Below are 25337 nucleotides of genomic sequence, written 5' to 3' on the forward strand. Positions count from 1 at the left end.
TTATTGCTAGAGGACTTGGTGTTTTGTGCCTCCTTGTCCAACCACTGATTAGCAGCTTTCTACCATTATACAGTGTACACAGAAAGCTGCCAATCAGTGATGTGGACAGGGTTATACAGGGCTCAGCATTTAAAGCACTGCTAGATCTGTAGCAGACAAAACTGTGATTATATCACAGCTTCTAGACCAGGTAACCTAAGTTCGTTAATGCACTTTGTCATATACCGATAAGAGACACCTCCAGAATACTATATATGAAAACCGTTCCAGAGATATTAAATCTCTGTACGAGAAGGTTCGATCGTCTAAATTTAAAAAATATTCCAAAGTTTACTTATCATTTAAGTACATTCAAAAAGGAATATTTAAAAATCAAACATGAGATATTACCATAAGCAGCCCAGAGAAAACCAGAGTCTGGTAAATATCACATTGTTGGTTTCTATAATGTGCTAGAACAATAATTAATTATTTGACAATTCTACGATTTAATTCTTTAGTAAAGTGCTGAAACAGTTTTTGTTTTGCGTTTTACCATCTACCTTTGGTGTTGCCCACGCTGTCATCTCTGTGACAGCGCGGGAAACACCGGCGCGGTAGTTCTTATCGACAGTAACGCTACCGCTCTCAAAGTGATCAGGATCGTTTTGAGACATTATGGATTATCTTCTCGGCAGACAGGTGAGGAATATTGTGGTTTATTATTTTATTTTTGTTGCAGAAAACTTTGGCTTTGGTGGATTAGGTGTTAGGCGAGTATGGTTCAATTAAGATTATTAAAGAAATGTGTCATTATTTCAAATAAAGGACTTTATTCTGGGTTTCTGTGTTTTTATACACTATTCACTGTGGGGTTAGTAATGGATAAGTGTCTTATAGACACCTCTCCATTACTAACTTGTGGGCTTGATGTCACCTGACAATACAAAGGCGACATCAACCCCACAAATATAAACCCCACTTGCCACCGCTACAGGGCAAGTGGAGAAAACACCAACCACCAAAACTATGGAGTAACCATGAAACTCCAGACAATTGTATAATGAAATATATATCTTTATTAAATATTATCAACAGTCATACAAATATAAAATGGATTAAAATAGAATGTGTGCACATATCAGGACAATTAATATGTAAAAAGTACTGAAGTATAAATATGGTCAAAGGAAGGAATTCTTTTCCGAAACGCGTGTCGGGGTGTGCGCATTATTAGCACCTGGTGGCACTTAAAGGTACGGATCTCCATTTTTTGCACATTGTATTATGCATTATGCACTCTGTTTCCTGCATGGAGGTCTTTCGTTATTTTGATTAATTATGTCACTTCAGCACTTTATTTCCACTAAGGATACATAGATATGTTTCAGCTTTACTGTGTTGATTTGTATGATACAAATACTAGGTTGTACTCAATTTTTTTCACTATACTCATGGAGATTCCTAATATCCCTACTAGGAGCCTACTCCTATGATCTAATACATTGTAGGTTTATATTCATTGTACTTTGGTCCACCATTTATAATATTGACCATATTCAGACTTCAATACTTTTTACATATTAATTGTCTTGATATGTGCACACATTCTATTTTAATCAATTTTATATTTGTATGACTGATGCTAATATTTAATAAAGATATATATTTCATTATACAATTGGGGTTTCATGGTTACGCCAAAGTTTTGGTGGTTGGTATTTTCTCCCTAACTAAGTGTTCACCACTTTTTCTTTGGCGTCACTGGGAGTAATCTATTATATCATCTAATATATAACTAATATTTTGTAGTCATTTTTTATATACATTATTACCTGAGGTGTTGCTATAGTTTATAATATATACAGGGCAAGTGGGAAGAGTGAGGCTAAATGCCAGATTTGAGATATAAGATGCACCTTTTCTGGGGTGGTTGAGAGCTGATGTTTTTAGTCTGGGAGGGGCCAATATCCATGGCCCCTTCCTAGGCTATTAATATCAGCCCGCAGCTGTCTGTCTAGCCTTTGCTGGTTAGATTTTATAGGTGGATCCTATGTCAATTTTTTTCTGAGTTCCCCCTGTAAACTAGCCAGTCAAGTCTAAGCAAACAGCTGTGAGCTGATATTAATAGCCTGGGAGCCTTTATAGCTATTGGCTCCTTCCCATAATATTAACATCAGCCTTAGAGGTTGGCTTTCCCTCTGCTGGTTATTAACCCCTTCATGACCTTGGGTTTTTCCGTGTTCATTATTCGCTCCCCTCCTTCCCACAGCCATAACTTTTTTATTTTTCTGTCAATATGGCCAAGTGAGGGCTTATTTCTTGTAGGACAAGTTGTACTTTTGAACGACGTCATTGGTTTTACCATGTCGTGTACTAGAAAATGGGAAAAAAATTCCAAGTGTGTTGAAATTTCAAAAAAAGTGCAATCCCGCACTTGATTTTTGTTTGGCTTTTTTGCTAGCTTCATTAAATGCTAAAACTGACCTAATATGATTCTCCAGGTCATTACAAGTTCATAGACTTCTAACATGTCTAGGTTATTTTTTATCTAAGTGGTGAAAAGAAATTCGAAACTTGGCTAAAAAAAAAAAAGAAAGAAAGCGCCATTTTCCGATAGCCGTAGCGTCTCCATTTTTCATGATCTGGGGTTTGGTGAGGGCTTATTTTTTGCGTGCTGAGCTGATGTTTTTAGTGATACCATTTTGGTGCAGATACGTTCTTTTAATCGCCCATTATTGCATTTTAGTGGAATGTCGCGGTGACCAAAAAAAACGTAATTTTGGCGTTTCAAGTTTTTTTCTCGCTACACCATTTAGCGGTCAGGTTAACCATTTTTTAATTGATAGAACGGCCGATTCTGAACGCGGCGATAACAAATATGTGTAGGTTTGATTATATTTTCATTGTTTTATTTTGAATGGGGCGAAAGGGGGGTGATTTATACTTTTATGTTTTTTATTTATTTCATATTTATTTAAACTTTTTTTTTTTTACTTTTGCCTTGCTTCAATAGCCTTCGGAGGCTAGAAGCTGGCATAGCCTGATCGGCTCTGCTACATAGCAGCAATCATCAGATTGCTCCTATGTAGCTTAATTACAGGCTTGCTATGAGTGCCGACCACAGGGTGGCGCTCACAGCAGGCCGGCATCAGTAACCATAGAGGTCTCAAGGATCTCTATGGTTACTATCCTGACGCATCGCTGATCCCCGATCATGTGACGGGGGTCGGCGATGAGCGCATTTCCGGCCGCGCAGCTGGATGCGGTAGTTAAATGCCGCTGTCAGCGTTTGACAGCTGCATTTAACTAGTTAATAGCGGTGGGTGGATCGTGATTCCACTCGCCGCTATTGCGCGCACATGGCAGCTGTGCAAAACAGCTGACTTGTCGCGGCTTTGATGTGGGCTCAGCACCGGAGCCAACATCAAAGGGAGAGACACGACATGCGCAGTACTAGAGGGCGCATGTCGGCCCACACCATTTGTTTTTTTTTTTTTCATTTTTTTTCTTTAAAATTAACAGTTGCTGTCTGGTTACAGCCTATGTACTTTTGTTCTGTTAACTCTCCTACATAGGCTGGTGACAATGTGTGTGTATGTGTGTGTGTGTGTGTTTGTGTTTACTTACGGGCTTAAGGTACCTTCACACTAAACGATATCGCTAGCGATCCGTGACGTTGCAGCGTCCTGGCTAGCGATATCGTTGTGTTTGACACGCAGCAGCGATCAGGATCCTGCTGTGATATCGCTGGTCGTTGGTTAAAGTTCAGAACTTTATTTGGTCGTCAGATCGGCGTGTATCGTCGTGTTTGACAGCAAAAGCAACGATACCAGCGATGTTTTACAATGGTAACCAGGGTAAACATCGGGTTACTAAGCGCAGGGCCGCGCTTAGTAACCCGATGTTTACCCTGGTTACCATCGTAAAAGTAAAAAAAGCAAACAGTACATACTCACCTTCTGATGTCTGTCACACGTCCCTCGCCGTCCGCTTCCTGCACTGACTTAGTACCGGCCGTAAAGTAAAAGCACAGCACAGCGGTGACGTCACCGCTCTGTTGTTAGGGCCGGCGCTCAGTCAGTGCAGGGAAGCGGACGCTGGGGGACGCGAAGGTGAGTATGTACTGTTTGTTTTTTTACATTTTACACTGGTAACCAGGGTAAACATCGGGTTACTAAGCGCGGCCCTGCGCTTAGCAACCCGATGTTTACCCTGGTTACCAGGGGACTTTGGCATCGTTGGTCGCTGGAGAGCGGTCTGTGTGACAGCTCTCCAGCGACCAAACAGCGACGCTGCAGCAATCGGCATCGTTGTCTGTATCACTGCAGCGTCGCTTAGTGTGAAGGTACCTTTAGTAATGAGGGGGTCCTGTTGACACCTTTTCATTACTATAAGCCTAGAGCTAGATGTTAATGACAGCTGCTGACACCAGGCCCTCTACTACATCAGCATGAAAAAGGTGGTGTTGAACCAAGAAATTACATCACAAAGCTTTTTTAAAAAAATATCTTTATTTAGCTAAAAAAAAGCATTCATTGCTGTACAAAAATGCATAGAAAAACGCACCATAAACACACATTTTTTTCCCAGCGTTTCTCCTGCCAAGAGTTGCAGAAATTTCTGCAAGCAAATACTCAACGTGCGCACATAGCCTAAATCTTTTGTAATTTTGTACTACTCTTTGTCCTCTTAACATATTAGGTTATTCTTTTTTTGTCATTTTCTTTTTATTGCTTCTTCGTAGGTGGAGATTGAGACCTGCTGTGTCTTCTTCCCGAATGACAGTCTTCCTTCCCCAAGCACCATTGTGTCAAACGACATTCCGGGAACAGTGAGAAGTTGGTACCACGGACAAGCTTCCATGCCAGGAACTCTCGTTATCTGCTTGCCTCATATTAACATTATGAGTGCTGGGCATAAGCGCCTTGAGCCCATTCAAGAGATTCCGTTTGTTGTGCCAAGACCCATAGTGGAAGAAGGTAAAGCTGATGTTACGTCTTACGCCATAATAACCTGTCTTTTATACTTACTGATCTTATACTGTATTAATTGATTATATGAGCCAAAAAGGTTGTCCGTTTTTATTCAGATTTTTTGTATGTTATGTTATTTTTTATTTACCAACTTAATTTGAAAACTATTTTTGATAAACCCATTTAACATTTGATTCAACTGTTGTTTGAGTCTCTTAGTATTCTCCAAGAGGATCTGTCATCAGATTTCACAATTCAACCTGTATACAGTATTCTAGTGCTATGGAATATGTTGTCGCTTTAGAAAGAGAAAATCATAAAATTATTATTCTTAAAGGGAATCTGTCAGCGGAATGTTATGTAGTCCGAGAGCCTCTTGTTGTAGGGGCAGAGAGACAGATTACAGTGATGTGTCACTTACTGGGCTGTGTTGCTGTTTCAATAAAATCAGTGTTTAATCTGTTGGAGATGATCACTAGAGGACTAGGTGTCTTGTGCCTCCTGGTCCAACCCCAACACTGATTAACAGTTTCCTGTCCATACTCAGTGTACACGGGAAGCTGTCAATGAGTGGTGTGGGTGGGGTTCTACAGGGCTCAGCATTCAGAGCTCTGCTAGATCTGTGATTTGATCACAACTGCTGTACCCAGTAAACTGATACATCACTAGAATTAGGGTCTCTGCCCCTACATCATGCTGCTGTCAGATTACATAGCATAATCCTGCTAACAGATTCCCTTTAGATAGATTTATAAAACCTTATGAGACTGCTGTATTTACTTTTAAAATCCATGCCAGAATGGCTGTATAAGCCTGACATGAGGATTCTCACTTTGAGTCGATTTGGAGCTAATTGTATTGGCAGGATGTCACACTTTAATAAGGGATTACATAGCCATTCTGACATGGACTTTTAAAGTAAGTCAACCAGCCTCACCAGGTCTAACTGATCTGTTTATTAATATATGCTGTTTGTACTGTGAAATCTGTTCATGAATCCTCTTTAAAAATTTGTTTACAGTGCAAGTCTATGAGAAAAGGAGTCGCTGACGTAGAGGACAGAATTGGTTTATCAAAGCTTCTGTCTTCTCTTTATTAGCCTACATTATGCTCAGTGAGCACTTTGTGTTGAATGGAAGGGTGGGCAATTCTCCCCAGTAATCTGGGCTTGTGTGGAAAGAAATATAAAAAACCCAGTTTATTAGAATCAAATCCATCTTCTTGTGTAAATATTCCCCATTATATGAAAACAAAGTTATTCCTTAACAGGTATCCACACAACTGGGACAGTTTGAAGAACAGGTTTTTTTTTCTTAGTATGAAAAGTAAACTTTTTAAAAAGAATCATTTAAGTTTTCACTATCACTTATATATACCTGCATATCACGCTGAAAAGTAATACACTTCTTTCTTGTGTAATACATGTCCGCTTAACATTGCCTCTTAAAGCCACATCAATAACAAAAAATAAAAAGGAAACAATTATAGCTGCTGAAATTTAGAGAGACAGAATTAAAAAAAAAATAGAAATAAAAGCTGATCATTAATGTCCATTCTGTTTTAGTCATTACCAGGTTAAAGAATAATAGACACAAAGAGGGTGAGAATTATTCATCTTTTCTTGTGGAATATACATCATGAAATGTTATTATGTGGCCGGTGTTAGACATTTTCTGGACTAGATCACTTTCTGTGTGGTATTATTACATCTTTGCCATAAAATCGTTGGTTTCTGTTCAGATCTGCAGCTACTATTATGGTGCTGGAATAGGCCAGGACTCATGTATGGCACCTCCACCCAGTATAGCTGGATTGCTTCCATGGGAAAAAGACTGTTCCCAGCACATCAGTGCTGGAGAGGCATTACAGTGTTTATACATCTTCTTTTTTTTTTTTTTTTTTTTTTTTTACATCTTTTTTTTTTGTTCATTATCCATTTATTTGATTTTTCTTTGCCATTTACCTAGAAAAATAGAAATAGAAAATGGGCTGTTCTATTTTAAAATCATCGTCCTGAGAACTACAGTAAAATTATATTGTGTGCCCGCTGCCTATTTACAAACAGCGTTATGTCCTATTGTATATGAGAATGCCTTGTAGTATAGGATGTATTCAGTCAGTGCTGCAGCTCCATGGTTATAGGGCTTTTCTTACCAATAAAGTACATTTTAATCAATAGATCTTGGAATGAAACTAAGTTCCACAATTGGATGTGTTAAAAAAAAAAAAAAAAAATGTTCCTGTGCTGGGATAATCTTATACATGTGCCGCTGATATGTCCTGTGTAATGGCTGTGTCTGACCATGGATAGATTATATCACATCTCCTGGGCAGGGATGGAATGTTATGTCACTTTGCATTAATTCCTGAAAATCACCTGAAGGGTTAATAAACTACCTGACTGCAGTTTTCAATATGTGACGGCATGCGATTTTTAAAATGGCATAACTTTTTTGGGGTTTCCATTTTATAGGACCCCTAAAGTCACTTCAAACATGGATAAGTCCCTAAAAAAATAAATTTGGCAAATTTCCTTGAAAAAAATGAAACATTTTTAAACCTCCTAAAATGCAAACAAAATAAAAGAACATTTTACAAATGGTGCTGATGTAAAGCAGACATGAGGGAAATGATATTTATTAATGTTTTGCTGTGATATGACTATCTGGATTAAATCGTTCAAAGTTTGAAAATTTCTAATTTTTTTAACATTTTTCTCAAATTTCTGATATTTTTTGTAAATAAACACAAAACATATTGACCTAAATTTAACATTATCATAAATTATAATGTGCCACGAAAAAAAAAATCTCAAAATCACTGGGATTTGTTGAAGCGTTCCAGAGTTATTACCACATAAAGTGACACTGGTCAGATTTAAAAAAAAAAAAAAAAAAATTGGCCCAATCACTAAGGGCTTAAATGACACAAAAAAACTTGTAGATTTTTGGCATCTGCATACTCTTACGACCTGGGGAATCGTATTGCCAGGTCGCTTTAGCCATATAGTGAATATGGTAAATAAAAAAAATGGAAGCAAAAAAAACACAATTATGTAATTGCACTTTTTTTTTGCTATTTCACGCCACTTGGAATTTTTTCAAGGAATGGTTTCATTCAAAAGTACAAGTCGTCCTACAACAAAACAAGCCCTCAAACAGCTATAGTGATGGGAAAAAAAAAAGTTATGGCTCTTGGAAGAAGGGGAGGAAAAACCGCAATACACAATCTGTCTGAATTGTTTGAGTCCGAATTCGTTTGTTTTCTAACCATTTTTTCATCCTGATGATCAACAACGTGTCGTAAAGATCAGACTTTCGTAAATCCCAGTTTTTTATATAAAACCGTTCACTCACACCTGATTGTCATCTCCATTGATTGATAATACCAGACTCTAATTTCACCTTCAAATTATCTGCTAATTCTAAAGGTTCACATACTTTTCTCACAGACATGTGACATTGGATAATAATTTTCCTCTGTTAAAAATGCCCTATATTTTTTAGTCAATGGTTTCATTTATTTCTTTCTCTACTCTATGGACTTGAGTGAAAATGTGATTTAGTTTTAAGTCAAATTTATGCAGAATTATTGAAATTTACATTTAGGATTGCTAGTGATAAAGTCCTCTTCGGCTCTGAAGATACTGTTTGCATATTAAGTTTCCCTGAAGAGCATTGTGTGGCCTATAAGTCTTCTTACGTTGGCTTGGCACTTTCCGTAAGGAGAACCATTCCCCCTTATACCTCAAGTCGGATGCTTCTCACCTACCAAACCAGATCTCTTCTTTTGCACTGATGAGGGGCAAACACCCAGAAACACATGTCAGCGACTGGAATGTCTGGTTTGGCTTCTAACCTTATGTTATATTGCAAGGATACTTATAGGCTCAAGATTGATTTTTAGGATTGCTACATCCAATAGATTGCGGTAGAGTTCAAGTTCTCTTCTTTTTTGCACATGAAGAAATATGACAAATTCTGAAAGGGTTCACAAACTTTAAAACACCACTGTATTTTTTTTTTCATGGTAGACTGAAGGAATACAAAATGTTTCTCTGGGTCCTAAGTATTTGCCCATTTGTAATGTTTGTGAAATTGTCGACTAGAACATTTAATGTTCTTTCAACAGCAAATATATTTGTAAGTCCCAGATACTTTTAAAAGATGTGACTTCATTCCCTTACGAGATTACCATCTATTTTCCACCTCTTCATGTTTCCTGCGTTGTATAATACAGTGAACCCGAGAGGATGATGGACAGCAGATAAGCATCACCATCTAACCTATTGCACCTCACTTGCTGCTTAATGCTCACACCATATTTGACCCATGGCCTTGTGTTTTCAACAAGTTTTGTATGTCACCCAAATGGAATTTCTTGAAATGTAAGTGAACTTGATAGCTCCACACTTTGGAGAGACTTTGCATTATGGCATGTTTGCGGTGTTTCACTTAGCTCGATAGTGTTTTCTGGTCCTTTTTAATGTCTACAGTTTTTTTCCTTCAGGTGACTACTCTAAAACTGTGAACCAGGGGAAACATTCTGCCCATTTTGTGTGTTCAAGCCAGAGAACACTGAAATGTTTGTCTGAATGTAGCTGTTTGCATGTAGTTTCCACGACAGAGACAAATGGCACAAAACTCAGGAACAGAAATGGGCAAACACTAATGGCACATTATGTAGCCTTCTGCAGTTCCCCCATATATCAGGAGAATGAGGGTCCCTTGTCCCCTGTTTGACATTCAAGAATGACGTGAATGAGTTGTAAAGGTGGCCATCTTTACGCGTTACTCTTTTAGGGAGTCATGAGATACTAGGCCTTTACTAATATAATCATTATCCACATCCGTGCATGGTCTGCTCCTCTTTGGATTGCTGATTTAAGTAGAAGGGGGACCACCATTGTACCCTTAGAGTGCAGTCTTGGAATCAAAACTGACGTCTGAGACATTTTTGTCCGATATGCCATAATTGCCTCAAAAGGTATTGGCCTTTGAAGTTTTTTTTTTTTTTTTTGGTCACTGGATCGGTTCATAATGACAGCGTAACTCACAAGACAGAGATGGTCGTCCATCCCAGCAATTTTCTGAAACCAGTGGTGTAACTATAACTCCAGGCATGCTGTCCACATCTTGATAGCCATTGGTTGCAGACCTCTGCTCGAGCGTAATCTCCTGTAATCCGTGACTACACTCATGTTATTTGGTCAGCTCTGATTATCAGAGGGAATGCTGGCAACATAGCCGATTATGATGGCTGCTCTAGATCGGCATTGCTGGTAGGTAATTTTATTGATCATCGTTTCTTGCCTCCATTTCCTTATACTGAACCACCATGAATATTTGTGTCCTAGAGCTTGCATAAAGCAGATATTTCAGTAATTACTGGTCTGATAGAGATCGGATTAGACTATTTTAAGATATTGGATTGTGAGAAGTGATGGAGGTAGCTAGCTGGACAGTACACGTTGTCTGGAGAGTCTTATCCGAGGGTCTTACTAATTAAAATAATACTTTATATGCATTGATTGGTTGATTAAGGGGGCCTGTTTTAATTAATAAGACTCATGTAGTACGATTCTTGCTAAAGATGATGGAAATTTCATTGGAACCATAACCGACTTCTTGTAACTCAATGGATTCTGCAGGGTATTATTTAGTCGTCACGGTGCCATGCTTTCTATTCTGAACTGAAAGCATGCCCCAGTGTGAATAAAGCCATAAGCTTTAGATGGCCAATATCAGGCACATTCATTTGCTATATGAATGTTTACTGGAAGTGTTATGTAGAGATTTTTGGATTGGTGGTCATTGTCCACTGCTTAGTTGAGGGATATTTAGTGCTCGGCCCTCAGACCAAGTGCTCCATTAAGTTCCCAGTCTTGGTTGTCGTAGTCCTGATGATGCAGCTTTTTTCAAAGACTTTACTAAAATGTGAATGGAAATGAGTTGGAAGCCTTTCCAGGCTTGAAAACGCAGTTCATGTCAGGAACAAAGAGAATATAAATCAGAGGGTAATGAGTCCAGTGCTTATTATCCAGCAGAAAAGTAATGTGAGAAATGGTAATTGCCGCAGTGTTCATGCTACTGGTTTCTGATTTAAATTAAGCAGATAAGTGAAAGAAGATGGAAATTGTGAATCAATGGAACCAATCAAAATGTTTGCCAATCAGAGTATATGGACGGGAAGTTTTCTTGCATCAAAGGAGAAAAATGGAAATAGATTAAGTGCTGTAAATTAAAAACATGTAGCCCCCATTGCCCTCAGAAGCTTCACATGGTTGTCGCTTGGATTGGAGTTCGGAAGTTTGTCAAGAATTCTGTATAATACATGGTATAATCTCCAGCGACGAGATACCTTTTGTGATCAATAAACAAATTTTAAATATTGGGGAATTAATTAATATTCTTCTTTAATTATGAGACACTGGCAGAAAGATTCGGATTACCCAGGTGCGGCAGCGTCCGGTTCTCCATGGCAGACGGAACAGTGCAGTGTTCACTTCTGAACCAGCAATCCACCTTTCTGAGTGTCTCTGCCACTTGATAGGCCACCATGATGTTGAGTGAGTTTTAGTCACCTGGCCTCACAACTCCCTGGTGATATACCATGCGATATCGTGGGGACATAGTAAGTGGCAGGGACGTCCAGGATGCCAGGCAGAGGATTGCCAGCACAGCAGTTAACACTTCCTTGGTCTGGCCTGCTGCCACAAATGACCGATTGTGATGCAGGGTAGTTCAAATCTATTTTGCTCATCTCTAGTGATGAGCGAATATACTCGTTACTCGAGATTTCCCGAGCACGCTCGGGTGTCCTCCGAGTATTTTTTAGTGCTCGGAGATTTAGTTTTCATCTCCGCAGCTGAATGATTTATATCTGTTAGCCAGCATAAGTACATGTGGGGGTTGCCTAGTTGCTAGGGAATCCCCACATGTAATCAAGCAGGCTCGTAGTTGTAAATCATCCAGCTGCGGCCAAGAAAACTAAATCTCCGAGCACTAAAAAATACTCGGAGGATACCCGAGCGTGCTCGGGAAATCTCGAGTAAAGAGTATATTCGCTCATCACTACTCATCTCTACTATTTATATATTTTAGTTATTTATTGCACATCGCTTTACAGACATTATCATCGCTGTCCCCATTGGGGCTCACAATCTAGATTCCCTATCACTGTCTTTAGAGTGTGCGAGGAAACCAGAAAACCTGGACAAAACCCACACAAACATGGGGAGAACATACAAACTCCTTGCAGATGTTGTCCTTGGTGGGATTTGAGCCCAGGACCCCAGTGCTGCAAGGCTGAATGGTATACTACATGTGAATTATGCCTTATACTATTGGAGCTCCCTCAATTGCTCACCCACCAATCTTAAATACCTTTTACCTGTTGTTTTTATTCATTGTATTTATTAAAGCTTTTTATGTTTCAGCTAGTGTAAGCATTAGGCTGTGTGCACACATTGCGGATTTGATTCCAGTTCCGCAGGGTTTTTTATCCTAGAAAAAAATTACCGCACACTCAATATTGATATAATGCAGAAAAAAGGTTTATGCCAATTTTATTCAGGAAAAAACAAAATGATAGTTCGCCACAGTGATAGAGTAGAACCTGACGTTTCGACCCTCCCGGGTCTTATTCATGGGGTTACTCTAGTCCTTAGGAATGTATGTATACAAGGTGGCAGTAGTAAACGAGGACCAAACGATCCCTGATACAGAGAACAAAACCTTAGTTGGAAGGCCAGTTAGGGCTATTATCCCAAAGAATTAATTCAGAAAGGGTCGTGTACTTCATGGACCTGGTGTGGGTCCTATATGGGTGAGCGGCGCATCCCGCGCCTTGCTGCACGTTCCAGAGGGGAGACTCGGCAAGTCTTTTATCCTCACAGAATTGCATCAAATTCACAGTGTAGTGCACAACCAATGTAAGTTTATGGGAGCCGCAGACTTGTGCACATGCTGCGGAAAAAGCCGCACTGAAACGCAGCTTTTTTTTTCCGCAGCATGGCACTTCTTTTGTGCGGAACTGCAGCATTTCTGCACCCATAGACTTGAATTGAGTCAGGCACATCCGCAGCAAAACCGCAGATGTAAAAAAAGTCTGTGGTTTTGCTGCGGATGTGAGTCCGAGAAACGCTGCAGTTTGGGAGGAGTAAAGTGTGTGGGCGGAGTGTGGGCGGTGACTGTGTGTAGGCGGGGGCTGCGGGCTGTCTGGGTGTGTGCGGCGCTGTGCGGGGGGTCTTTGGGGGTCTGTGTGTGTGTGGGCAGGCATCATCCGATGGGACTACAAGTCCCATCTGGCTATGCCTGCTACAGTGACAGTGAGTGACACATTAGCCAATGATTAGACAGTACTAGTAGTCCCATCATCCGGCTAATGTGTTGAATGTGAAAAAAAGCAAAAAAATATACACATGTACAGTACATGCAACACGCAACATGCAACACGCAACATACAACACACAACATGCAACACGCACCATGCAACACACAACATGCAACATACAACACGCAACATTCAACACGCAACACACAACATACAACATGCAACACACAACATACAACACGCAACATTCAACACACAACATGCAATATACAACACGCAACATGCACAATGTGACATACAACACGCATCATGCAACATGCCACATACAGTACACACATACAGTACATACATACAATCAGGGCCGGCTCCAGGTTTTCATGGGCCCTGGGCGAAAGAGTCCCGGTGGTCCCCTTTAACACATACCACAATTCATAATGCACGGATACATTCAGTAGTATACAACTGTCTATATAGTAGCATGTTTTTGCGATTTAGAATTATTTATTTTAAAGTACTGGTATTTCCAGCCTTTTAGACATATGAAAAGGGCTTGAGTACATAAGATTAGCCAAAAAACAAGTCCATTAATCATAAACTAAATGACTGAGACACTCATACAGAGAAAGATAGGATCCGGTCTACGAGGGCTTACTGTCCACATGGGAAGAGGTGTATTAGACAGCAGGTGCCAACAGAAGCAGCCCATATAACAGTGTAGAGGCAGCAGGGTTGTTGTAGGTTTTCCTGAAAAGATGGCTTTCACATGGCTTATAAAGGTTTGAAATGTAAGGAAAAGTTTAATTGGTCAGCGTTTCAGAGCATGCCGAGAAATTCCACTGAGATTGTTGTGTGAGGAGCAGTCAAGAAGGTCTTAAGAGGACCAGGACCATAGATTAGATGTGTGGAGGTCTCTGGAGATGATGTCAGAGATGTAAGGAGGAGATAGGTTGTGGACAGCTGAGCATATAGTTGTTAATATTTTAACCTAACTCACGTAGTCAGTAGTTAGCCGGTGAAGAGATGAAATGGATGGATTGGAGATACACAAGAGTGTTAGAAGGGAGGCCACCGAGAAGTATGCTACTGTAAAATAGGCAAAAACAAATATGAGAACAAACCTATTTTGTTGATTCAAGCTCAAGAAAGAAATAGATTTGATATTTTATTTTTTTTTGTAAGTAGAGGCTAGATTGCGCAGTTGGAAAGAAAGAATTTAAGTTCTTAAATTCTTAAGAATTTAAGAGGATGCCGACTCGTGATACTGAGACATTGTGGAGTCTTGACTCTTTATCTTTGATTTATATTTTTTTGTGACGTCTCAATGAGATGGTGAAAAAATTATAAATTTTGTTTTTTTCTTCAAGTTAAAAAAGATGTAATCTCTGAGCCTGAGAGGGAAATTTTTACTGTCATCACCATAAAATTTTTATTGAAATTTTCATTGCTCTATGAGTTGTCCTATGTGGAGAGTATAAGGAGAGGAATAGTAGTCCTAGGATAGAGCCTGACTGGGTTATTCTCATGATTGTTAATGGTTGAATTTCAATTTAAATGTTGTTAAAAATTCCTTCACTCGAAAGCGGAGAGATTTTACATTTTATTATTTACTGCTTGTTGCCTAGGTAACCGACCACTGCACTGCTGTAGTCTAGTAGGGGGCTAAGCATGCATAGTACTTATTGTTTGTTCTGGAATTTGTATTTTGTGACATTGTCCAGATTGTCGCTTGCAGCATCGGTGAGCACACTTTTGAGCCAGTTGTTTGAGAGGAAGGGGGACAGTTGAAGGGGACATGTTGTTCAATATGTTTTGAGGCAAACTGGAGCTTTGCAATGAGGTGGTAGCTGGACAAAGAGGAATAATCGAAGTATGGAACATTAAAGATGAGTGTGATAGCTACATGTTACTTGGCCAGTGCCGCCCCCAGCTGGCTTCTCCCCACTCTGCTACAGATGGTTGACAGGTCCTTATGTACACACAATACACGAGTAACAATTTTGCCAAGTTATTTTTACCATACAACGGACACTGTAAATATGAATCCCTCCCCCCCCCCCCCCCAAAAAAAAAAAAAGTTTTAATAGGTCGGAATTAACATGGGTGGTTGAGGTGGGAAGGAATTGGTACAATTGCGAAGGTAAGTAACTTGTGATTTAGACGAAAGTGTGTATGTATGCGTATATATATATATATATATTATATACGTGCAAAGTATGTCAGAGCAGTAAGGCCCACTGGCATTTTTCGTATTTTTATATGCAACAGGTGTGCTTAGATACGTTGATCATTTTTTGTATATTGATTATTTTTGGGCAAAGAAGTCTATGCAGTGTAAACGTGGAAATCCACACTTTCTGTGACCACTTAACTTCAAGGTGACATTATTATGTTTCCAATTACCTATCCTATCTCAACATCCTGTATACGGAGCCCAGATTTTTCCTTATGTCCTTTTTATTTTTCTGTACCGAGGAGATCAAAGAAAATCTTTACTATTAAAATCACATATGAGAAAATTTGTTTCCTTTCACACCCAGAAGTCAGGCCTCACGCCTGGTTCCCCTTTTGAAACAGAACAGTAACAAGCCAATGTGTCTTTTAAGTTTAGACTTCAGAACGGGGCAGCGAGGAGGATCGCGGTAGATGGACGGGCGATAAGCAAGTAGCAGCTTAAACATTTCATCTGATTTTCAATCGGGGCAACTCAATCTTCTCTATAAAGAGAGAAATTTCCCCTTGTTACGATAGGCTAAATCCTTTTATAAAAAGTTTATTTTTATAGTGGTTTGTGCGCTGGGAATAATGCCAACCAAATGTTCACATAATCCTGATATTTTCTATTCTTTAATGTAGCTGACGCCGTCCCTTCATGCCGGAACTCTGCCTTATTGAGACAATTATGGTACAAGTTTTAAATCATTCAAGGTGATTTTCCTCCTCTCCTCTCGTACATATGGTTATCTGTCATGAGATGTTATAGGATAATATTTTACAGTTTTTTTTTTCCTACTTGGATCAGGGCATACATCCGATCTTAAGATCTTTCTTTCAAACATTTCGTAGTACAAAAAATGCCATTAGACATTCCCTTTCCTAAGGAAAAAATCTATAAAAAAAAAATGATAAATCGATTGTTCCCATCATCATGTAATGGAATGCAATATATATTTTTTTATATATTTCTCTCCCCAAATGCTCTTATGATTTCTCCATTCTCTGGCAGTAGAGCTTGGCGTGCTTTCTCTCTCCAAAACAGCAATTGCAAAATTTGAGTCAAGTCGTTTTGCAGCTTCCGACACATGACATTAATTCTTTTATCTCATGCCGGGGTATGATATCATGGAAATAGCACGCATGTTGTGTACGGAACACATTTTTATGTTCTGCCTTCAGACTAAACAGGAGCAGTGAGTACCATTTCCAATTTAATTGTCCTTATTTATTTGCGAGCAGGAATTTTGCCCATGGGCATAGTTGCTCCTAGGTATTTTCTCATCTTTTTCAAAAACAATTGTTTGACAATGTAATGTATTTACGTTTTCTGATGCTGGTACAATGATAAAGGGGTTCCAATTTTGTGAAAATAATTCATGCTTCTATAATAAAAAATTTAAATAAATGCTGCATTTTTTTTAAAATTTGCAGTTGTGTATCAATTTTCCATGGTTTACAATGTCTCTGCTTGCTATCATTCAATACATTTAATGACTTGCTGATCTGATAAACTGTCCTGTACCTCTGACAGCCAAGGGTGGAATCGCGATCTACCCAGCTATCAGTGAAATACAAAAAATAGAGCGCACTACCAATACAGCCTGTAATGAAGTTAAAAGCGGGGTGCAAAAAAGCAGCCAAACAGGACAGGTGCAACAAGAAAAGGAGCTGCTCAAGAAATGCACACCACGCAAGATGAAACCAGAAAATGTACTAATAGCAAAGGGGATTTTTAATGACACACAACAACTTCAAAACACATAAAACATAATTAAAAACAATACAAAATACAATTGGCACATAAATGTATAACATGTGCAAAATAGCAAAAAATACACGTCTGCAGAAATCGGTATGTCTATAACAGAAGCAACCTTCTGGCTCATGGAGCTAATAACAAACAACTGGACAAGTGCACCACCCTTATATGAGCCAAAAGCTGTCCGCCAAAACTGGGAAAACCAATACAGTGTGGGTGCTCACCAAGAGGGCAGAGCCACACAAAAAATGGCTTATGGAATCCCAGAAGATCCTATGTCCCTAATAAGACAGATAGAACATACCCAGAAAGGGGAGGGCAGGCACACCGGATCCAGGCGCAGACAAAATATGTGCCAAAGAGAATGAACGCCCAACGCGTGTCGCCCTTCTCAAGAGGCTGACGAAGCCCTCTTGAGAAGGGCGACACGCGTTGGGCGTTCATTCTCTTTGGCACATATTTTGTCTGCGCCTGGATCCGGTGTGCCTGCCCTCCCCTTTCTGGGTATGTTCTATCTGTCTTATTAGGGACATAGGATCTTCTGGGATTCCATAAGCCATTTTTTGTGTGGCTCTGCCCTCTTGGTGAGCACCCACACTGTATTGGTTTTCCCAGTTTTGGCGGACAGCTTTTGGCTCATATAAGGGTGGTGCACTTGTCCAGTTGTTTGTTATTAGCTCCATGAGCCAGAAGGTTGCTTCTGTTATAGACATACCGATTTCTGCAGACGTGTATTTTTTGCTATTTTGCACATGTTATACATTTATGTGCCAATTGTATTTTGTATTGTTTTTAATTATGTTTTATGTGTTTTGAAGTTGTTGTGTGTCATTAAAAATCCCCTTTGCTATTAGTACATTTTCTGGTTTCATCTTGCGTGGTGTGCATTTCTTGAGCAGCTCCTTTTCTTGTTGCACCTACCCAGCTATCAGCACTCAAAACTATCTTAAGACCCCGGGTTGTCATGCCAACCCATCGACGACCCGCAATTATGTGACATGGGTGCCGTTGGGCGGGGTTAAAGACGCACTTCCTGCGCGTCCATGTTAAATATCGCTGTCAGAGTTTGACAGCTGCATTTAACATAACAGCCGCGCATAGATCAGGATTCCACCCTCGGCTGTTAGGGGTGCATGACAGCTGATAAGATCAGCTGTCATGTGGTGGAAAAGGTGCGGACTCATCGCCGGAGCCCTCACCAAATAAGGGATGCATCCAATGCCTGATATATCCGTCATTGGACATTAAAGGGTTAAAGACAGCTGTCTTACATAGTCACCTTTATAAAAGATTCCTGTCCACAGACTCAATCAATCAGACTGTAACCTCTACAACATGGGCAAGACCAAAGAGCTTTCTAAGGATGTCAGGGACAAGATCATAGACCTGTACAAAGCTGGAATGGGCTACAAAACCATAACTAAGACACTGGGTGAGAAGGAGACAACTGTTAATGCAATAGTAAGAAAATGTAAGAAATACAAAATGACTGTCAATCGACGTCGATCTGGGGCACCATGCAAAATCTCACCTTGTGGGGGGTATCCTTCATCATGAGTAATAAGCGCTGCGGAATATGTTGGCGCTGTATAAAGAAAATTATTATGAGGAAGGTGTGAGATCAGCCTAAAACTACACGGGTGAACTTGTTAATGATCTCAAGGCAGTTGGGACCACAGTGACCAAGAAAACCATTGGAAACACATTATGCCATAAAGGTTTGAAATCCTGCAGTGCCCACAAGGTCCCCCTGCTCAAGAAGGCACAACATGTGCTGGCCAGTCTGAAGTTTGCCAATGAACACCTGGATGATTCTGTGAGTGCGAGAAGGTGCTGTGGTCAGATGAGACAAAAATTGAGGTCTTTGGCATTAACTCAACTCGCCGTGTTTGGAGGTAGAGGAATGCTGCCTATGACCCAAAAAACTATCTCCACTGTCAGGCATGGAGGTGGAAACATTATGTTTCGGGGGTGTTTCTCTGCTAACGGACTACTTCACCACATCAGTGAGAGAATAGATGGAGCCATGTACCATAAAATCCTGAGTGACAACCTTCTTCCCTCCCGCCAGAACTTTAAAAATGTGTCGTGGCTGGGTCTTCCAGTAAGACAATGACCTAAAACATACACCCAAGGCAACAAAGGAGTGGCTCAAAAAGAAGCACATTAAGGTCATGGAGTGGGTAAGCCAGTCTTCAGACCTTAATGCCATAGAAAACTTATGGAGGGAGTTGAAGCTCCAAGTTGCCAAGCGACGGCCTTAAAATCTTAATGATTTAGAGATGATCTGCAAAGAGAAGTGGACCATAATTCCTCCTGACGTGTGCAAATCTCATCATCAACTACAAAAAAGTCTGACTGCTGCCCTTGCCAACAAGGGATTTGCCACCAAGTATTAAGTCTTGTTTGCCAGAGGGATCAAATCCTTATTTCTCACTGCAAAATGCAAATAAATGTATATAATTTATACAATGTGATTTTCTGGATTTTGTTTTTGATATTCTATCTCTCATTGTTAAAATTAACCTACCCTTTAAATTATAGCCTGTTCATGTCTTTGTCAGTGGGCAAACTTTCAAAATCAGCAAGGGATCAAATACTTATTTCTCCCACTGTATATGCACTGCAGAGTACCACTCCCCCTGTCCTGTACTGTATATATACACTGAGCAGTACCACTTCTCCTGTCCTGTTCTTGAAGAGGCGACATTGGACTTTGGGAATGTGAATACTGGTTTATTATTTTCAGTATTCCTATGGGAAAATAAAAAAAACATTGGAAAACCCATTTAAATTGATTATCCCAAGTCATCCCCTATCCCGAGAACATTCCAATTGCTGGAGTCCAACCGCTAGGACTCCCATGATCCCGAGAACTGGAGCTCTAAAGAGCACCATGTAAATGGAGCTGTGGTAGATCATGCGCACTGTGTCGCCATTCACACATGGCTCTTCAAATAAGAGGACTGTTGAGGGGCACACCAAAGTATAGCAAAATTCACTGATCGGGGTGGGGAGTGTTATAGTATGTGGGCTGGTGGGATTTGTGTGGCAGTGCTCATTTTTTGTTCCAGTCCGGTCCTGAAGGCTGGTCTCTGGTTGTCTGCACAAGCCCTAAGCCTCAATGGTTAGATTGTTGGGGAAAAAAAAGCGTTACAGAATTTATTATTAGAGAATTCTAAAATTAACCCTAGCCTCCATCCCTTCCCTTTGATTCTGGCTCCGGCACTGAGTCCGCAGTTTTTCAGGCACATGACAACTGTTCTGATCAGCTGTCATGTGCCCCTAACATCCGCAGGTGGAATCGCAATCCATCCCCGCCATGTTTAACATGACCACGCCAAAAGTGTGTCTCAAACCTTGCCCATCGGCTGAAGCCCTTCTATGTGTAGCTCAAGCGATCGGAAGATAGCAGGTTCAAGTCTCTAAGGAGACTAAAGTAAAAGCAAAAAAAAGTTTTAAAAGATATAGTAAAAAATATTAATGTCGAAATTATGCCCCTTTTGCCCCATTCAAAATAAAACGATGATAAAAATAAAAAAATACACATATTTGGTATCGCTACTTTCAGAAACGTCCGATCTACCAAAGTATAAAAAGAAATAACGAGAAAAAAAAATCAAAACACTTTTTTTGGGGTTGCTGCAAAATTACAATAAAATGCAATAACAGGCGAGCAAATCATTGTATCTACCGCAAAATAGTACCATTAAAAACGTCACCTCAACATGCAAAAAATAAGACGTCACCCAGCTCCAGATCTTGAAAATTGGAGACGCTACAGGGCTCGGAAAATTATGTTGTTTTTTTTGTTTTGTTTTTTTAAACAAACTTTGGATTTTTTTCACCACTTAAAAAAAAAAAGAAAGAACCTAGACATGATTGTTGTCTGTGAACTCGTAATCACCTGGAGAATCATAATGGCAGATCAGTTTTAGCATTAGGCCCCTTTCACACATCACTATTTTGCCGTCAGTCACAATCCGTTGGATCGAAGGATCCGTCGCAGATTGTGAAAAACTGATGCGACGGATTCGGTTTTTCGACGGAACTGACTAGCGGATCTCGCTAATTGGATCCTAAATAAATCAGAGCAAGCTTAGTTAAAAAAAAATGGAATCTGTCGCCAGATTCCGTCATTTGACGGATCTGGCGCCCATAGGCTTCCATTCGAGCAAACGACGGACGGCGACGGATCCGTCGCTGTCAGATTTTTTAACGTATACAAAAAATGTTACTTACTCCATTTTCTCCGGCTGCCGAACAAACAATTTTTGAGAATCCGGCGAATGACGGATGAAACGCGAGGCCATCAATCGCTAATACAAGTCTATGGGAAAAAAACCCCGGATTCTTTTTAAATTTGACGGATTGCGACTAAGAGCAAAAATCTGATTTGTGAAAGGTGCCTTAGTGAAAATGGTAAAAAAAAAAAAAAAAAATTGTGTCTGCACTTTTTTGCAATTTCACATTTGTTTTCCAGTTTTTCAATACACTTTATGGTAAAGTAAATGGTGTCGTTCAAAAGTACAACTCGTCCCAGAAAGGAAAAAACCCTCACTTGGTCATATTGACGGAAAAATGAGAAGGGCTCTAGGAGGACGGGGAGCAAAAAACGAAAACGGAAAATCCCTAGTTCGTAAAAGGGTTAAAATAAAACTTAGTTGACATGTCTTTTATCTAAGATTTTATAAGGATCCCCTAAGCTTGGCATTTATGGTATCATCAAAATATATTTTGCTGCTGGGGACTTTTATTCATATATACAATAGGACACATTCACATGTAGTTTTGATCTGAGGGGGCAAAAGGAGAAGGAAATGCTCCTACATTTTGCATTCTGCAAGTATAAAAGTATCAAGCATCTTGCTAAAAAACCATCATGACGGATTCCTCTTCCCTTCCAACTGTAGATGTCGAGCTGTCCTGATACACGATTACTGCAGATCCTGATAAATTGTGTACGTCCAGGCGTAAAGATCATTATATGATGAGCACTGTTGTCACATTAATTGGATATGGACATATCCAGGAATGGTTGTGTTCCTTGCCATGTCAATGTTGTAAACTAGAAGACAAATCCAGTTTTGTTCATCTTCAGCTTATGATAATGTGAAAAACACCATCTAACATTGTTTTCTCCATGCATGACAGTGATTGTAAGTAATTTACATTCCACTCCCCTTAAAACTTACGAACGTCTTACTTCTCCCTCTCCTCGCAAATGAAAAGCACATTTACAGTGGGACGCACAGGCTACTCTTTAAACATATATTCCTCTTTCCTAAAACCTTTCAATATGTTTTGCTTTTCTCAAACTATGTTGTCTTCCCTGGTTAATAAGACAATTTCCCAATGCCTATCATCTTTGTCCAAGAAGAGTGGTTAGTGCAGCTACGAGTTCAGTGAATTTCTATCAGATGTACATGGTGATGGACCGCAAAGAAATACTTATCCGTGCTCTCGTTTTCATTAATTCCAGCGCTGTCTGAAGTATCGGGAAAGGGCCACATGTAATTGTTTCTCATCATGTAGATTACAAAGTTTCCAAATCCATGACTAGATATTTGCTTAATAGTATTCTCCGAAAGAGTTGGCACATTGCTCGCAGTCCCCATGTGTCCCCAATCTAAAGTGGCTTGGCGTATGTTTTGCCAGAAGTATCTCTACATTATAGATGGAGTTTGTATATCAAAACCACATTCAGCTAGTTTCTGATGGTCATACAGCACCTGTGGTTGTCAGTCCAGGGCATATTACTGTCCTAACACCCAGAGTCCACCAAACGTTTATTACTAAAGAATCCTATGGTCATCTCTGCTGAAGAAACATATGACTTTAGGATTGTAGATCCCTATGGTCATCTACGCTGAAAAAACATTTCACTGTAGATCCCTATGGTCATCTACTCTGAAGAAACATATGACTGTAGATCCCTATGGTCATCTACTCTGAAGAAACATATGACTGTAGGAATGTAGATCCCTATGATCATCTACGCTGAAGAAACATTTGACTGTAGATCCCTATGGTCATCTACGCTGAAGAAACGTATGACTGCAGATCCTTATGTCATCTGCGCTGAAGAAACATATGCCTGTAGATCCCTATGTTATCTACGTTGAAGAAACACATGACTGTAGATCCCTATGCCATCTACTCTGAAGAAACATATGACTGTAGATCCCTATAGTCATCTACTCTGAAGAAACATGACTGTAGATTCCTATGGTCATCTACTCTGAAGAAACATGACTGTAGATTCCTATGGTCATCTACGCTTAAGATACATATGACTGTAGTTCCATATGGCCAAATACACTGAATATACATGTAACTGTAGATCCCTATGGTCATTTATGCTGACGAAACATATCATTATTGCACTCTATGGTAATCTACGCTGAAAAAACATTTCACTATAGCACTTAATAGTTATGCAGACTTAAGAAATATATCACTATGGAACCTTTTGGTTATTTATCCTGATAAATATATCACTGAAGAACCCTACGTATCTGTGCTGAAGAAGTAGATCACTATAGAACCCAATGGTGGTCTATGCTGAAGTAGGAGCCTGTCACTATAGAACCCTATGGTCATCTAACCTGATGAAACAATATTACAGAACCCCGTGTCTAAGCTTGTTTCACAAGAATCGTGGGAGGACCATCTTTGTGTCTTGGTTTTGTAACATGAACGATAACATGAATCGTTAAATACAGTCACAATAATACTATCTGATATTTGCCGCATTCCTTTTGCAGCATTACTATATTAGGCCCCATATAACCCACCGATTTATCCTCCAAGTTTTATGCAGAGACTTTGTTGAGACAAGGCATGGAATAAAGGGGCATATGTGCTCCTGTATTTTCTTGCCCAGTATTGAAGGCAAAGTATTTTTGCCAGAGCTTCACTTCCCGTCAGATTCCAGTTGGTACTAATAGATGATATACCAATACTGGAAGTGTGAAGAGGGAAGTTTCTCGATTATATAGATTTTGCTGTAAAGATCATTGATGTGGTAAATTTGAGATGTTTGTTGGGCTGCGGTGGCTCAGATGAAACACTTTTTAAGGAGCATTATTATTAATTTACTACTGAGTGGTTTTCTATTCCACTAATAGTAATGGGGCTTGTCCTAATTCACCTTTCATTTTTCCATTACCAGACTTCTAAAATAACAGACTGAGCTTTTCCTCTTCTTCCCTAGGTCCTGCGCTGCTCCTCTGCCCCTGCTCAGGTCTCTGTTAGGGTATGTGTCCACGTTCAGGATTGCATCAGGATTTGGTCAGGATTTTTCATCAGTTTTTGTAAGCCAAAACCAGGAGTGGAACAATTAGAGGAAAAGTATAACAGAAACATATGCACCACTTCTGCATTTATCACCCACTCTTGGTTTTGGCTTACAAATACTGATGAAAAATCCTGACCAAATCCTGATGCAATCCTGAACGTGGACACATACCCTAAATCGGCTGCAGCCAGTCATTGCACAAACTGGTTCTGGTGTAGGTGGTGTGGCCGCTAAGCTCAGTGTTTGCCTGCAGGGCTGTCGATGTGACTTCACTGCTGCAGTCTATCAACAAAGACCAAAACAGTGGCAGAAAGGAATTCATTGAGCCAGGGAGGGTGAGCAAAAACTTGGTTTTTATTTTTATGCTTCTGGACCTAATGAGTAATAAAAATTAAAAGGGTTGGACTCCGGTTTGTTCTTCAGGAGTGCACCGCTCGTCTGCCTCCTGACTTCCTGATTGCCAGGTGACTGTGAGCTGCTAGTGATTGACAGCTCGGGCTTGTGGCATGAGTTAGGAGCTGTCCTGGACTGCAGACTCTCCCATACTGCTGCCAGAGGCAACTTCAGAGAAGGTCAAGGCTTCAGGGCAGCGCTTGCAAAACTACTTGCAAGCTGTTTTTGATACACACGTTCCTTTCCTAGGAAACCGATCACTGTGGATGTGGCTGGTGGCACTGTGCTAGAGAATGTAGTAGGAAAGTAGAAATGCTGGGCTATGAAACCTATTGTGCCAGAATTCAATTTTAGGGGGAAAAACTTGGAGTACCTGTCTTAC

At 39.9% G+C, this 25337-nt stretch overlaps 1 protein-coding gene across 5 annotated transcripts in view; it reads left to right on the forward strand.

The window, feature by feature from the left end:
• The window catches only part of VPS13B (vacuolar protein sorting 13 homolog B), a 1111190-nt gene that overhangs the window by 577837 nt on the left and 508016 nt on the right, over positions 1-25337 (forward strand). For all 5 annotated transcript variants that reach the window (XM_077270879.1, XM_077270877.1, XM_077270878.1 and 2 more), the window contains exon 23: positions 4727-4961. In XM_077270879.1, the coding sequence (XP_077126994.1) occupies positions 4727-4961 (235 nt within the window). The remainder of the gene's footprint in view (positions 1-4726; positions 4962-25337) is intronic.

The sequence above is a fragment of the Ranitomeya variabilis genome, chromosome 6 (genome assembly GCF_051348905.1).
Source record: "Ranitomeya variabilis isolate aRanVar5 chromosome 6, aRanVar5.hap1, whole genome shotgun sequence".
Taxonomy (NCBI): Eukaryota; Metazoa; Chordata; class Amphibia; order Anura; family Dendrobatidae; genus Ranitomeya; species Ranitomeya variabilis.